At 38.7% G+C, this 17,156-nt stretch overlaps 2 protein-coding genes across 2 annotated transcripts; both read right to left on the bottom strand.

Annotated features, from left to right (window-relative positions):
- Positions 1-3,972: 3,972 nt before the first annotated feature.
- On the bottom strand, positions 3,973-8,649 carry crp1 (C-reactive protein 1). Its single transcript, XM_042507969.2, has 3 exons — positions 7,046-8,649; positions 6,881-6,959; positions 3,973-6,430 (listed from the first exon to the last, which is right to left on the bottom strand). Exons 1-3 carry the CDS (start codon positions 7,046-7,048, stop codon positions 5,820-5,822), a joined length of 693 nt encoding a protein of 230 aa, XP_042363903.2. The 5' UTR covers positions 7,049-8,649; the 3' UTR covers positions 3,973-5,819.
- A 138-nt stretch (positions 8,650-8,787) lies between these two features.
- stub1 (STIP1 homology and U-Box containing protein 1) lies at positions 8,788-16,720 on the bottom strand. Its single transcript, XM_042507968.2, has 8 exons — positions 16,570-16,720; positions 15,507-15,736; positions 15,156-15,354; positions 14,634-14,799; positions 14,477-14,552; positions 14,297-14,353; positions 13,204-13,320; positions 8,788-10,746 (listed from the first exon to the last, which is right to left on the bottom strand). The coding sequence occupies exons 2-8, from the start codon at positions 15,618-15,620 to the stop codon at positions 10,621-10,623; spliced, it is 855 nt and encodes a 284-aa protein (XP_042363902.1). The 5' UTR covers positions 15,621-15,736; positions 16,570-16,720; the 3' UTR covers positions 8,788-10,620.
- Positions 16,721-17,156: the final 436 nt, after the last annotated feature.

Below are 17,156 nucleotides of genomic sequence, written 5' to 3' on the forward strand. Positions count from 1 at the left end.
TATTACCTTAAGTTAGCAATTTCAGTGGACAACTCAGCCCTTTAATGGGGATATGAAATGAAGAAGATTTGGTTTATGTGTGCACTTTTCCTGTGCAGCCCTCAATCATATGCTGGCTCCCAAACAGCATTCAATCATCAATTTTCCTGATATGGTATTTTTGTTTGTTTTCCTTTAAAAAATAGTCAGTTTAGCAGTCAAATTTTCAAATAAAATTTTTTGCAAGATTAAAATTTCTTTTTTGAGGGGAATTACCGCCCTGAACCTCCTAGGTGGTTGGTTGCAGAAGGCGTAATTTCTAATGAAAATACAGCGTCACCTGAGTGCCAGCTGCTCTCTCACTCTAAAACAGTGAAGATATGGTCTTGCACATCAGTGTGAAAAGCCCACATGGAAAAGGGTATAGACCAAAAAGGGCCTTTATACTGCCTGATTAGGGAGTATAATGTTGACTGGACTATTTGACCATTTATTGCAGTAGAAGAGTAGATGGGGGATGGATGAGTGGATGATTTTTTTTTCTGTAAAACAAACAAACATATATCAATACATTACCAAGCATACAATCACAAAAATAATTAACAAAAAAATCTGTAAGCTAACTTACACTTAATGTATCAACTTTCTATAGAAATAATTCAAAAGCCCTCACCAGGGACATATTCAAAGAAAACATTGGTAAATACAGGAAAACAAAATGTACAACAGTTTTCTCCACTAATTTTTAACAATTCGCCTGATTTAATGGGTTTGAATTTATATCACAGGTAACTATAATACACATACTAAAATGATAGATAATGATCTGTTAGAAACTTGGACAAACACATTAAATTAGGATGCTTAGCATGTAGACAGTAATGGGGTTTAACCAATGAGTGAGCTAAAATATTTTGGCAGAATAATTACGGGTAAAGTCTCTGGTGGTTTCATGGTGTCAGACTAAGGATTTGTACATACACATCCAGCTCTTACATAACCTGTCTCCTCTCTAAACTCCTCCTCTGTGCACAGGTGAATCTCTCCACCCACTCCTGGTCTGACTAACTGACATTTAAGCTTGAGATTGAGAACATCTGTTTCTACAGTGTGTATCTGTATGAACAGTACATACAGTAGCCTTTGTGCGTGACCAAAAAAATAAAAGGCAACTGCTGTGATTTTGTGTTTCATAAACACAACATTTGTGTTGCTAAGCGCTGAGTGATAAAAATGTGTCGGAGTGTGTGGCCATTATAACGCCTGCTTCCTGATTCGGACTGACTCTAATGGGAAGGCCTGGTGAATTTTTCATACAGCCCAGAGGGGGAGGACGAGCGGCCATACTGGCAGATTACAGCCTCTGAGAGAGAGAGAGAGAGAGAAGGAGTAACCTGACACTCAGGATGCAGTCTCACTCTCCATCCATCATTTGGTGCACATTTTCTGTGAAAATATTAAGTTAAAAAAAAACTTGAATGGAAGTTCATGTAGCAACATTTTTTATGTTACATCACATTGTGCAATTTTTGCTATGGCAAAATAATAGGACAAATATTTCAATAAGGAGACCAGTGTTTTTCACAGTTCCCACGGTCATGGAACGGTCATGGAAAACCTGGAAAAGTCATGGAATTCCACAATCGTGTTTTCATGGCCTGGAAAAGCCAGCAAAAATTAGTTAAAATTTGTTGAAATTGTTAATGTCATTTTTCATGGATAACCTACCATTTAATGTAACACAACAGCAAATTTATTTTTTGGAGCTGTCTACATGACATCACTTTAATATGTGTTGTGTGTGACGTTTTACTTACATCACGTACGTTTCTCCATTTTCAGTTCCATCTCTTTCTTCACGTACGCCAGCTACATGAAATTATGCCTGAATTTTAAAAAAAAAAAAGAAGTTAAGGGTCCTTTATAAGTCATGGAAAAGCATTGAAATTTTGTCTGTGAAAATGTGTGGGAACCCCGTTTTCACCCCTAGTGTGGCCTATAGCAGATCCAAGATGATCATGATCAAGCGCACTACAGTCAGCAAAGTGTTAACAGATTGACCTTCAGCTGTGAAACTGTAGTTTCAGTGGTGATATTAGCGTTTGCAGAAATAGATAAAGATAGACTTCACTGCTCTGCTCTGTGTGTACATCGTTGCTTTGTCAATACATGAATTTCCAGAAGCTGACATGATTTTCTGTCATGTTTTTGATTCATCTATCATCATCTACTACGCACTCAATCTGATAAACAAGAGAAACTTGATCCTGATGATTCTTTGTAAGCTTTCTGAAAAAAATAATGAACAGAATAATGCCCAAGATCTCTATTTAATGGGCTGAAATTTCTGCAAGAAAGCTCTAAAAAAATTATCCATCTGTTCAATGCACACATGCCACGGCTCACTCAGATAGCTCGTAGCACTGTCTTGCGTATGCAAATATGTTTTGCCTGGAAATCTATTTGGAGTTGCTCGAAGGAATCCAGAACGGCCCTCCTTCTGTCTCCCCTCGCCGGCTCACGCGGGGCTCCCTCTTGCCGTCTATCTCCTCTCGCGTGGAAAACATTTTCACCAGCTCCACACGCACTGACATACAGTCAGTGGCACCGCCTTGCCTCAGACAGCTTAAATCACCATGGGCCAATATGCAGATCTCACAGGCCTACACTGGCAGCCCTGTCCGCAAGCAGGACAAGGGGCCCTGCAACTGTTTGATTAGTTGGATAATACATGCAATACAGTGACACAGAGGGAATAATTATCCACTCTGTGAAGAGGCACGGCCACTGATTTTGTCCTTCTGTTACACTTAAGTCCTCCTTTGGTGCAGAAACAGGGGAGTGCATGGCCCCAAATATTAACATGTCTGCATGAAATTAAAGGGTTGTGTTGACAAAAGATAAATGTAACTTATTTGCCTTTTTAAAAAGTTAAACCTTTAAATGTGGGATACTTTGCATGTGTGTATGAAGAATTAGTACCCCTCTTGGGCAGAGATGCAAAAAGAAGAAAATAACAGACCGTGTGTGTGTGTGCCTGCATGTGTGTGTGTGTGTGTGTATACGTACCAGAGGGCTGAGAAGCCAGGCCTGGGCAGATGGTCCACAAAGGTGTTACCACACAGTGAGTGGGCACTGCGATTGATGCATTGCAACATCCAAGAAGGTGGAACATTTGGCTGCTGACCCGCAGTCAGAACTCATTGGCCCTGCCTTCTCCTTATTTAGCTGCTTCAAGAGAGCCGACGGGTGATTTGGTCGGAATAAACACACACACTCGGCAACGCAGCACTTTCCCACCCTCAAGGGAGCCTGCTGCATGGGCTGAGCGCTGGAAACTTCTCCTCTCGTCTCTGCAAGGAGGTCACAATGGTGGTGCATGGCAGGGAGGATGAGTGCAGGGAGCCATGGAGACAAACGGAGACGGCACACTGGAACTTAGGGTTACTGTGTTACACTTGGATGGAGAAGATCTGACCTTAAGCTTGTTCTGAGGGGGTTTGTTAGTGAAGCAGCTCCATATGACTTGATTTCTGCAAGTAACATGTAACCATCCATCTTAGTCTGTCTGTGTAGATTCACTGAGGAACAGTGGAGAAATGAGACAAAGGCCAATTAGGAAAAGGTTCAGAGGCTTTAAGTGATAACTTGTATTTCATGCTAGAGTTCAAAAACTGTCTTCTGAAATATGTCACTTTATAACAAGCCTGACAAGCAGTATAAAATCAATGAAAACATCAGTATGCATCCAAGAAAAAGAAAAGTCCAAGTAAAAATGATTTGACTGAAAAGTGGGTATTTCTCTGTCATTGTGAAATTTCAGTGCCCTTTCCTCCTTTATCTAAATGAGAGATTTTTTTTTTTTTTAATTTGTCATACATACAAATAATAAAAATAAAATAGATGTATAACTCCCCTGTTAGAATTATGTGTACAAGTTTTTAAATGCGTTCCAAAAAAAGATAATTTAGAGAAGGAAGCTGGAAGAGTTCAAAGACGAAATTTTCTCTTTAATTACAAACATTATTAGTTATGCACATGGCGAGATTTTATTTCAGACCCAAAAGCGTTCTTACATCAGACGAAACATGGAAAATTCATGAGTGAGTATGCTAACCGAAGGCAACATTATGGCGATGGATATTAAACATGATAATTGCTATTTGTCTCTAAGTGCAGTTAAATCATTAAGTCTACAGTAGAAATAATGCATCTCCCAGTTTGCACTTTTAACATCCCCTTTACATTTTTATCATCAGTAGCACTGGACAAACAAATGTGTACTGACTGCATGCATAACGGCAGGATTTTAAAATGTGCCAAGTAAAAGAAAAAAAAAAGACATAAAAATGTTAAATTTGACAAAAAAGTATTTTTAAATATGTAAATTTGCATTGCAGTTTTCAATTTAAAACACATATTATTAAAGGCTATTGAAATTTGCTCTTAAATACATTAAAGCAGAAACATTTTAATCAGTTATCTGCGGCCTCGTTAATATCCTCCGTTCATTACTGTGCCAGATCACGTTAGCAGATGCATGATAATGCTTGATTTGACACGAGTTTCTATTTGGCGTGAACTAGTGCAGAGTGCCACCCTATGGATACATCTGGCACCTCAACATATTGTATTTGATATGTACCAGTTTGCAGTGGTGGAAAGTAACAGTAAGTATGATTATTTAAATACAATTTTGAGGCACTTGTACTTTACTTCAGTTTTTCCATATTTTCTGTTATTCTATACTTCACTACATTTTAGAGGGAAAACTTCCCGTTAACACTTTATTTGGATGGTCAGCTTTCAGATGGTTCATGAAGTATTTTTTTAACATTTTAACAACTGATTGAGAAAGTTATTCATGCACTAATTTTCTTCATTGTAACTCCTTCCTCTCTGGCATCAACCAAAATTCACTCTGCCACCCTCAGCTAGTGAGCAGCAGCTCGGCTTCTCGATGGTTTTTAACAGATGACATCACATCACTACAAGAATTTATTTTAAGATTATACTGATCACTTTTATAGCCCGTCTGGGTCTGGCCCCAAGCTACCAAACAGAAATTGTGACCCCACATGTGACCCCTTCTGGCTGTTACAAAGTCGAGACTTAAATCTAAACGTGACTGTGCCTTTGCCATCAGGCTTTGGCTTTGGAACAACCTGCCTCAGGAAATAAGGTTCACCGAAGGAGTGACTTCTTTTAAATTACTTCTTAAAACCCATTTTTATAGACTTTGTTGGGTTTTTTGTGATGTCATCTTTTATATATTTTACCGATTTAATTTGTTTTATTTATTTTATTTTATTTACCTTTATTTGCAGTTTTATCACTTATTGTTTGTGGTATTTTTATATTGACATTTTGTCTCCTGCTTTTGTCCTCGTTTTTATTTTATCCTAACAGTACTGTAGTTTCCTCTCACTTGTATTCAGTAAGGCTCACTGTTGTTAAATTTCCTTCTATGTATCCCATTTCTGCTTTTGCTCTGTCTGTCAAAGAACTTTGTAAACTCTGTTTTTAAATGCACTATAAAAATAAAGTTATTAGAATTATTATTATCATTACCTCAAAGTCTAGGCTTTTGTTGCCAGTGCATTTTCCTGCTTAAAATAGCAGTGTTACATATTGGAGGTTAAGCCCAAACAACACTACTTCTTTCTACTTTCGTTATCATCAAAATGTTCTTTGTGCAACATTAACCCTGTGGACTTTATGGCAGGAAAGCCCTAAAATAAAACAACACTGACTCTAAGAAAGACAATCACACATATCAGGATCAGTCCATCACAGATATCTAAAGCCTCATCCCTCCCTGCAAACAACTCCACATCGAGTCAGTCATCATCCACCACCATCACGTTCCCGTTTAGCTCATACTCCATAGTGCCCCAGTCAAAGATGTTGCCCTTGGGGACCTTGTGCCCATAGTGCCAGGCCTGGATCATACTCCTGGAGAGCACAAAGTCCCACATATTCACATCAGTAATCTCCCCTACAAAGCTCTGCACGGCCTCTAAACCACCCAGGTGCTTGTCCGGGTCCTGCCCCAGCAGGACGGTACCTTTTGGACGAATGGTGTGCCCGGGTTTGTAGACCTGGTAGGTGCTGCGTTTCCCCTCCACCCAGAAAGCAGCGAGGCCCGTGCGAGACTCCCAGGTCAGGCAGAGGCTGGTGCGAAAGGTGGTGATGGGCGGCAGGTGAAAAAAGGTGCCATCGCCACTCATGTAAAAAGAGACGCGTCCATCCTTCTCACGCCACACATTGAGCTCATCATAGTCGGCCGTGCGGTAGGCGAACAGGATGATCTGACGTTCTTCCGGCAGCTCAGTGGCCACACGCATGCAGAGGGTGAAGGCCCTGAGTCCCATCTCCTTCTGTGGGATCAGAGCCACGAAGCTGAAGTCGGTCTCATAAGGGAACACTAGGACTTTTTCTGTCAGACCAACTGGAATGACACAAACAAGGAAGACAGGGTTAATGTTTCAGTGTTACAGTGCAGCAGTGAGATCTTACAGAGCTTTCACAATCTCATATTGTGATGCAGTTTATTTTATTTCTACTGGGTGTCAACACCTTGCAGGCTCACAAAAGGGTATGACAACCAATCACATCTGATGAACAAAATCCATCACACCTAGCATCTACGGGCAACTAAGATAAAGTTTTTCGCCCCTTTCTTGCTCAGAGTTGCTCTGAGAATTTCCTAAATCACTCCCAAATTAGGACTCTTGCTGACAATTTGTAGTCTTAGTTAGTTCTCTGAGTGTTCCCAGAATGTTTGTGAATACGGCCCAAGATCTTTTACTTAAGAAAAAGTACTAATGCAACATTGAAAAAATACTTGACTTTTAATACTTGAGTTTTTTTTTCTAATGAGATTCTGTTAAATGAATACCTTGGGTTGCTGAGGAGAGTGCCAGAGACCATCCAAAGACACCAAGTATGACCACAGCAAACCTCCCACTGCTGATATCCTGCAAACACACGCATACAAGACATCCACAAGTCACATCAGAGACAAATTGTGTGAAAAGTGACAAAAGGAACAAGCTTTTCTTACCATTTTGATGTTTTGTTGTTCCTCGATGTTTCTAACTCAGTCCTACTTGTTAATGTCCCCGTGCCCAGTCCTCTTCCCTCCTAGCACTGGCCATGACGTCAGCTCTTCGACGGATGCTCTGACAATAGGCCCGGTGTGTGAGGGCTGGCTGACACTGCTCTTTTACATGTGACTGACCGAACACACACTAGTCCACCTACAGTAAGTGTGTTTGTCCTTATCACATGGTAGACTCGTGCACATCAGAAAGAACAGTCTTTGGTAGCAGATGTAAGAGCTGTGGCAGATTTCCACACTTTTTGTAGCTGTTGCTTTGTAATTTAAAATTGTTAGTTCACCCAAATCACTTTTTTTTCACCTATTGCTACTGGTATCCAACTATACAGATGCTATTTTACTTTGATGTGTTGGTGAGCTAATAGCTTGAATTAAGATGAGTTCATGCTACTTTAAAAATTGGAAAACTCTAATTTGAAAAACTGCTGCTGCTTACTAATTCACTGACATTACTGGGAACATTTTTCACCGAAATTATTGATCTCTAAGGGAGTAGTCCATGAAAACATAGTTCTCTTACTTATTTAGCTGTCAATGCCATATTTCAGGACAATGACTTTCTAACAGTGTAACTTAACAAAAAAATTAAATAAAAAAAAACCTGACACTTAATCATGAAAGTGGATAAAGTAATAAAAACACTAGCAATAAATATAAATCACTTAAACCTTTAAGTTTTCAGCTGATAGTCATCTCAAGAATACATGTGCCTTATGCTGTACAGCCACACATTACAGCCCGACTGGTACTGGATTTTTAAGCCCAATACTAACAATGTCCATTTTCATTTTAAAATTGAATAATTAAATATCAACTGATAGTTAAAAATAAAAATAAACAGCTTCTGTTAATGGTGACCAATCATAAACTACTTTTCAGTAAGTATAATACCGTACGTGATACTTTGTTTTTACTTGTACCTTGACATACCAGCACTGAAATACATACATAAAAAAGAAACTTAAAGAGGTATTAAAGAGGCCAGACAGCTGCTTTCTGAAACATTGTGAACTTACATAATTTGGAAGGAATTTGAAAAAAAAACAAACTTAAGGAATACTCATAAATCACCTGTAAATTAACCATTTGTAAATCAATTAGTCATACCTTGCTTACTATTTAAACCTTAATATTTAAAACAACTAAAAGTGAAGCTTATCTATGCTCTCTTTAAAGCCAGACTCCAACAGTTAGGTTTTGGCAAAACTGTATGACTTTGGGAAGTACTGAGCATACAACTAGATAAATGAGACTTGGATTATTCTGCATGAGTTGTGTGAGAGTTTGTAAACAGATATGATACAGTTTTGCTGTTGTTAAATGTGGTCCCCAATCAATCGATATGTTTGCTGTTTTCCGTCGAGGCTTGCGAGAAAGTTTTCTTTAGAAATTCAAAGTAACTCATTTCTTGCATATTTTTATCTTTTGGGTGAAGCATTCCTTCAACGAACGGAAACTGACTTAAAATGGGAAATTTTGTACGTGACAAGCTACAGACTCAACGTAGACATCAAATCAAAAACAAATAGTAGCTTCTCCAAATTACCATTTATTGCAGGGCTCTTGTCACAGACTGTCCTGCAAAGTAGTTATTTCCCTTATAGTACAGCTGAAATGTTATTCATATGTTGGAAACCATTTGATGTCTATTCATGGATTTCTAATGAGCAGTAGCGCAGGCATCATCATACTTGGTGTCTCTTTAATGATAATGTGTCACAAAAACAACAAACTCAAAGTTCACGGTTGAATGGGGACAAATGAAAACTGAACCAAGCATTTATGTTATCAACATATCTACATTTAATACAGTTTCTCAAGCTCTAGGATTTCTCAAGAAAAAAAGAACCCTATTTTGTCAAGAAATAAAATCTGAGATACACAAGGAAATTATTTACACTGCCTGCACCCCGACACAAACCACCGACAGGCCTAAATCACCACAGACACATTCAGCCGAAAAACCTGTAAACTAATAGCGCTTAAATGAAAATGTGTTTTGATGTATATATGCCAGTGAACCAGCACGCAAAAAACTTGGACTGAGGTATGGATGAGATAAGATGGTCTTTTACTCTTCCAGCAATTCTAACACTGAGGTTGGTACTGTGATGCTAGTGAACCTCAAATCCCTGCAACGAGACACAAACTTCACACGGATGATTGTTTCAGATAAGCTGTTGCAACCGTTTTTTGTTTTTTTTCATAACTGTGACACCGTGAGGAGAAGGTCCATAAAATTAACAGCAAAAAAGTGAGACAACCATCATTCTGCCTTTGCAAAGGAAAAGAAAACCCACCTCATGCTTGATGTGAGCGTCCACTGTCATTCCAGGCAAACAGCACGAGCCAAACACGACGTCCAAGCACGTTTTCTGCTTCTATAACTGACACAAACAGCACAGACCATTCTCCAAAGCAGGTTTTTAGCATCAACCCAAACAGCTGATGTCATCTATCAATATTCAAACACTTTCAATTAATATCCAGCAATGTGAAAACTTTTTTTTTTTTTGTATGCAGCGGTTGTTTCCATTCATTTTCTGCATCCAGTTCAAGGCCGCTTTTCATGAAAACCTTGTATTGACCTGATAAAAAAAAAAAAAAAACTGTTTTGAATTACTCTAGGTCAAGCCTAAACCTAAAGCATACATTATGCATACATTCAACTTATTTAAATTGTCTGTAATGGGGTGTGATTGATATGCAAAGAAAAAAAAAAACTAACAATCTACTTAAAATCTTACAGTATGGTGACATGGTTGGGTGTGTTTGGAGCACCACCTGGAGGCGGAAAAGGGAATTGATTCCCTACGATTATTATTCAGTTAACATGTAAAACTTGCATACAAACTAGTTGCAACCCTCGAGAAAAGGTTTTTGGCATTTTAGGTTCCACTTCTGTAAATATACATTTGGAAATGGGCAAACACTCCAATGTTAAATGAAGAAAGAAAAGACTAAGAAATACTGGAGTAAATGCCAAATCAAAGGCCAATGTCTTAATGTATTTAACCACCATGTGTAATCGTTTTGTAATATTGGTGGTTTCAGTGAAAAACTGGAGTGCAATGCTGATGCTTTCCAAGGATTGTGGCACTCAGAGAAAGAGACAGTAGAGAGAGAGAGGGAGAAGGAGAGACCTGAGAACGTGGCCCCATGTTCGGAGTAAAGAAGGAAGTCAGGCTTGAGAGACTAGATACAGCATGACAGAAAGTTAGAGGACGAAGGGGAGAAAGTACAGAAAGAGCAGAATGGGGGGGGGTTTAAAGGGAGCAGCAGGCCATGAACACTGAGCCTCAGAAGGTAGGAGCGGGAAGTATAACAGCAAAGATAAAATGTTGGGAGGAAGAGGCAGATCGAGATACGTGGCTCCCGTTTGGTAGTCCGTAGTGTGACTTCTCCCGCTTGTGTAAAGTACATATCCAGGCAAGGGGGTGATCTGTTCTCTAAAGCCTCGTGTTGTCCAGACTGTGTGTTGATGATGGAGAGAGAGATGGGAGGTTAGGGGGTTCGCTTCAGTAGTCCTCCACCCAGCCGTTCTCCTGGATAAAGGCATCGATCACTTCCTTCATGGCCAGGTTCGGGATCAGCTGGTCCTGGGTTAGGGGACTCCTGGTGACCGGGTCAAAGTGACCCACTCGCTGCAAAGAGAGCAGGTTAAATATTAGCATTAGCATCTATGGTAGAATATTATATATAATACACGCATATGAGAGGATTTTATATGAGTACGAACATACATACAATACAACACAGTGCCTCATAGATGACATTTTCTGTCGGCCAACCCAGAAGCTAACGCTGCCCTGGTTCCCTAGTCAAAAAGCCTATGGGATTTTTTCAGTGGATTCTGGATAACTGTAGAAAAAAACTAGTGTTAACTCGTGTTAACCACAGACTTTATTTAAGGCTTCTAACCAAAAAACCCATAAAACAATATTGACTTTGAGAGAAGGGAACTGGAGGTGCAGAAATTCTAATTCATTTTGAGGTTTTAGGACTCATTACTGGGGTTCTCATGTTTCAAGTGAACCATTGTAAATACAAATATCACATGGGCTTACAAGAATGGGGAGGCAAATAATAGTTGCAAAGAGTTGAATCTTATCATCAAATTAAGATACATTTGTTTTAAAAGTAACCTCGGCTGAATGTGTTGAAATTTACATACCACTGAATTTGTAGTGATTACATATTTTAGCTTGAAAACCACCTAAAATTATGAGGTCTGAATTCCCCTCTTTGAAAATTAAATTTCAAGATGTGCATTTTCAAAGCCAGAATAAATATGAAGTATTTTATGAGGTTCACAAATTCAGACAGATAATTTAAGTACTTTATATTCAAAGTCTATATGACTAAATCTGTTTAGTATTTTGGCACAATACTCATACATATATTTATGCAATACTGTGAGCAAAAAAAGTCCCATGACTTCTTTAAGTTCTGCCTTCATCTTTGACTTAACTAACATCTGCTCAAATGACATTTCTTTTTTTTTTCCAAGAAAGGTAGAGATAAAGGCCAAAATAAAATAAATGTTTGTAGCTGTCAGATAAAATCCGTAAACAAAAAGTTAAGAATGTTCCTTGAGTACCGACCCAACAAAATCAGGTCTCAGAGGCCCAACATATTGTACCCATTTCTACCACAGCCATACAAAAATGTCCATCCTTAGGTGCAAAGAGAAAGTAAACTTTTCCATCATGTAAATCTCCACTGTCACTTCTATTCACTTATTTATAGTAGGACCAACATGCATCATCCATCATCTGATGCCAGCAAGATACCAAGTAAGTATTTGTTAATATTTTTTACTTCAGGGGAGCCTAAATACATGACTCCAAATTCTAATGGTACATGCATATTGTTTGTGTTGCTGTGTGTATTTCTTTCCAGTAATTTTGTATATTCTGGCACTCCCAGAATATATGGTAGTGGTTTGCAGATTGACAGCCCCAATTCCTCCAGCAGTCATAGTGTGCTGTCACAATAAAATATCAGCAAAACTCTAAATAATAAATAAACATACTAATTTCAATAAGATGAAAATATGCATGAGAAATAAAGAACAAGAAAAAATAGTTATAATAATCATTCCCTTACAGAAGTCCCTCAAACCCATTTCAAATGGTCTTCAGCTTGACTTTCAAAATATCCTACATGTGACCCACCGTACAGTATTGTTAATCAAGCAATACTGCTTTGCATGTTTTATGGCACGACTTTCATACACTTTGCAGACACGCATAAGGTAGTAACTATGCAGGAGGAACTGATGTGTTTTCATAAACAGACAGTAAAAAAGCAAATGCAACACCAGCTGACGTTTCCTGCTCAGAGGCAGACTTGGCCACATCAAAAGAGGCATGAAGTCGACAATAAAGACAATAATTTTCACTAAATGATGAAACAGTTGCGTTCGTCTCATTTGCATGGGATTATTTAAAAAAAAAAATATTTGACACGAGAAGCATCTGGCCCTTAGGTATTTTTCACATTCACAAATCTATCTATCGATCTGGCCACCATTAGAAAAACAACCCTGGCTTTTAATGATCATTTAGACCTGGACGGATGTGATCACTATAAGCGGTTTTCCTTGTATTCAATGGTGATACATTTTCAAAATCAGGTAATCAGTTGATACAAATTTCTATGGAAATTATTTGTTTTCATACAAAAGGTTTATTAAATAGATAAAAACTAAATAAAGACACCCTAAAAACAATTCATACAATAAATTTTGAATTGGCTTAATGCGAAGATGACAGAATTATTACAACGAGACTGAGACAGCGGGGTTTGCATTTTGTACATGACACTGAGAAAAACCAAAACAAGCTTATCAAAAGCAAAATTTACCCGAAGTAAATAAATTATTAAACAGCTTTTTTTGCTCATATTGTAGCATTTGCTGTGTTCTTTGTCTGCACAGATGTTTTAGCCCACTACTGTATTTTATCATTATCCCAAGACTATTTATTTTAGTCATTTCAAAGCCATCAGTCTGAGCATCGTGTTCATATTAGAACTAATAACTGAATCAGTGGTCGTGAGATGTAAAAAACTTTGCATGCAGGAGATGATGTTTTTACCTGTAGGTGCTCCTCAATGTCTTTGCGATCATAGGTGATACCACTGGGTGTGATGCAGGGCTCTCTCATCAGCTCAAAACTGATCTTCCCGCACAGATAATCTGGAATCTCCCGCTTCTGAGTGGACGACAAAATGCAGCAAGAGTCAAGCTTATGTAAGACTATGATCTATGGATATCATATCAGTTGCTACCACAGCGCTTTTAATTTTCTTTTCTTGGTCTTAAAGGATTCATTACAGTTTAATAACAAACTACCGCTTAGCAATACACGAATGTTCTCTAAAATCACACAACTCAGTTACAGTTCATTTACTAAAAAAAATATCATTCACTTGTTGAAATAAAATTACTATATATACATATATATATATATATATATATATATATATATATATATATATATATATATATATATATATAAATCTTTCATCATGATTTCCCGGTTCTATACTGACCCTCCCGACCGTCACACATACAGAGGACAAACACCCTGTTGGCAGTCAGTGTGGCGTCACTTCAGCTGACAATTACATGACAACTACCTCAGCTCAGTCAACACCTATCAATAGCAAAGATAATTAAACACTACAAGCCCTGGTGAACAAACAATGATGGTTACCATAGAAACAGCTTAAGCTAGAAATAGGACATAACTGTCTGTCTTTAGTATAGGTGCATGGGTTCACAGATGTAATCACAAGCAATGATTCCAATATGCAATACAGTAACAACGCAAAAATAATGTCCACATGCTAAATAAATAAATGTGACTTGAGCATCATTACTGCATACATATCAGAAACCTATTTCTCTCGTTGCTATGTCAACGATCAAAAAAGATAGTGTGAAGTAGGTGTGTACTGTTGGCTAAGATTCATTTGCGTGGGTGAATGTGATCAGCCTGTCTGTTTGTTAGCCCTGTAATGGATGATGGTGACCTACGCAGGATGTTTCCCAGCTCTCTGCCTGATGCATGCTGGGATAAACTCCAATCCTATTATAGGAATAAGTGGGTATGGGAAATGACTGAATGAATAAACATTGACATGCTCAGCTGATAGCATTAATAATGGCCTTATTTTCATACTCACTTTTCTTTTCTCATCCACTTGAGAGAAGAGCTCATCCATGTCCATTAGATACTTGTCCTAAGTAGGTCACATTCTCAAGTTACCAGACACATTCACAAATATTCTGTTAGAATATGTAATTGCTAGATTTATTCATTAAAAGTACGACAAACGAGTATGTCCAAGACATATAAAACATACATGCTTTGATGCAATCTTGGCAGCATCGCCTCCATTTTGATTGTCGTCCTGTTTTTCTTTGTATTCTTCAAGTTCTCTGCATAAATACATAGTTATGATGAAACCACCCTCCACACAGAGAAATATTATGTGTTTGTCTGCAGCTTCAAAGTCTCACCTCTCCTTCTCGGCCAGTATGAGTTTAGTCAGATAGGCATGTAACTCATTCTCCTGGTTGATGCGTTTCTCCTCAATGCTATTCCAACGTTTCTTCTTTGCAATGCGCAAGGCGCTGGGGATGTCATCTCCGAAATTCAGCCTCTGTTCTTTTGCCAGGTTATAAGCTGTGAATAAACAACACTGGTTTACTATAAAAACGCTCTTTCTGACACCTCTTGACATGATATCAACAAATTATGTACATAAATAATGTACAATACTGTTATTCCAATGATGGAAACCCTGACAATGCAAACTATAAGACATCCCTGCAGACAAATCTTGTGTCCATAAAGTGCCTCAGAGTAGAAGAGCTGATATAAGAGCCACTATACCACTATTAAAAAGAAAGAGCCACATGAATTTAAATATAAAATAGGGAAATACATTCGAAAGATTGAGCAACATATGAGCAGCTGCTTTTACACACAACCGCAAAACATTGCAAAAGTTTCACCATCCTATAATAGTTTGCGCTGACCTTTCTGCAGGTTGCCAATGGCCTCATCATAGTTCTCCAGCTCCAGGTGACACTGGCCCAAGAAGAAGTGGGCCTTGACTGACTGGCTGTCCAGCTCCAGCGCATGCTTGCAATCAGCCAGAGCCTTGTCATGTTGCTGCAGCTTCACATGGCACAGAGCCCTGTTGGTGTAGTACACTGCCACTGATGGATTACGGTTCTGGGAGGCAGGACATACCAGACAATACACATGCATTGTAAAATCATGGCACAATAGACAAGGCTCACATTCCATTTCTCTAATAAGGACAATGCTGTTTGAATGTGTTTTAGTTAAGAAGATACTATTTCATTACAATTGATTTTACTCACAATAGCTTTGCTGTAACATGTAGCTGCCTCCTGGTACTTGCGGCAGAGGAACAGCCGGTTCCCCTGCTCCTTCAGCTCCTGCGCGGTGGAACTCTTCTCCGGGCTGCCGGCCATCTTCTCCACCGGCTCCGCGGGGCCCGCCTCGCCCTGCTTCCCTATCCTGTTCCCCGTCTCTTCGGCTGGCTAACCGACAGGTCCAAGAATGCCCTGTCCCTCCTGGATCTCACACACTAGAGCAGAGACACAGTGCATGTGAAGTAAAGTCCACATTCACGGCGTGTATTCTCTGCATTGCACCTGCAATGCGCGTCTTGGGCGAAATTAGGTGCAGTCAGTCTTTGATGCCACCCAAAAGGCATTCGTTTAATTCGCTGACTGTGCACACAGCTAAAAAATACAGCGAGGTGGCTAGACTGCCGCTGAATTAACTATTCATGTGTCGGACACCAGTGGAGACTAAATGAGAAGCACCACTAGCAAGCCAGCCATCACATAACATGATACACTCACGGTCCTTACCGTTAGAGCGAGGCTTTTAAACTGTAACGTTACACCAGCAGTGTACAATGGTAGTTAGGTGTTGTAAACAAATGCCGTTATAATTATTATCATAACATTTTGGATCATTTACATTTTAGATATAATTGTTGCGACAGCAAGTAGACTGTAGGTAACGAGTGACAATGTCGTTAACTTTAGTTAACAGCAAACAAGGGATCGGTGCTTAGCTAAATGTTAGCTTGTTAGCTTTACTAGCATGAGCTGTGTTGTCGATTTACGCCGGGAGGTTGGCCAGTAACAGGACAGTTCTTCTGACCACTCACATTAATTAGTTACAATGATGAAATAAACCATCAGATGATTACAATATAGATGCTACAAACCTGAAAAAGTCGTCTTGACATTTATTTCACATATACCTCAACGCCGCTATGCAACCTCAGAAAACAGAAATGAGCTAATGCTAGATTAGCTTCTGGCTACACGGACTACTGCCTGCTATTTTTGCTACTTACGTGCAAGTTAGGGTTTGTTTCTGAGATTAACGGTTTCCAGCCCTTACCTTTTGGGAGAAATCTTACATCCAGGTGAGACAGATTTGATATGATTTGATATCTTAATCGATATTTTTCCCCCCATACGAGCTGTCATGACAGGTTGTTGTTATGCTGACGTCAGGCACTTACGCGAAGTCGACGGAAGCCGAGAGGACGTCTTTTTACGTCCATGTCTTTTTTACCCTTTTTTCTTGTTAATCTGACAGAATAAAATAAACATTAAAGACAAATTGCCTTTACGTAAAAAGTTGAATGCTATTTTGAGTCTACTAATTTTTTCACAAATAAAAAAAGAAATCTTGTCAGTAGCTAATACTGTCGTTTGTTCGATGAACTATATAAGGCTTAAGAAAACTGTAACTTTGAAATATTCTTATTTTTAATATAGATATTTTTTGTAATCATCATTTTTGTTTAGATTCATATTACCTACCGGTGTAACTAATCCCCTTCTTTCTCTCAAAAGAACTGGTATGAATGATTGTTAGTAGGCCTGCTTTCTTCTTCAAAATAAAATAAAATAAAGGCAAATCGTTTTAAAATATTTGATTGAATGATCATATCCCCATGTGAATAAATTTGAAAATGAAGA

The sequence above is a fragment of the Plectropomus leopardus genome, chromosome 19 (genome assembly GCF_026936395.1).
Source record: "Plectropomus leopardus strain MGB_pleo_1.0 chromosome 19, ASM2693639v1, whole genome shotgun sequence".
NCBI lineage: Eukaryota > Metazoa > Chordata > Actinopteri > Perciformes > Serranidae > Plectropomus > Plectropomus leopardus.

Bases quoted from the DNA above. Each gene is read 5' to 3' on its own strand.
- crp1 (XM_042507969.2), bottom strand. The intron at 6,431-6,880 runs GTATTCATTTAA...GTGTCATTCCAG, and splicing joins ACTCTCCTCAGCAACCCAAG to TTGGTCTGACAGAAAAAGTC.
- stub1 (XM_042507968.2), bottom strand. From the start codon at position 15,620: ATGGCCGGCAGCCCGGAGAAGAGTTCCACCGCGCAGGAGCTGAAGGAG. The intron at 14,800-15,155 runs GTCAGCGCAAAC...GTTTATTCACAG, and splicing joins CATTGGCAACCTGCAGAAAG to CTTATAACCTGGCAAAAGAA. The intron at 13,321-14,296 runs GTGAGTATGAAA...TCGTCCACTCAG, and splicing joins AAGTGGATGAGAAAAGAAAA to AAGCGGGAGATTCCAGATTA.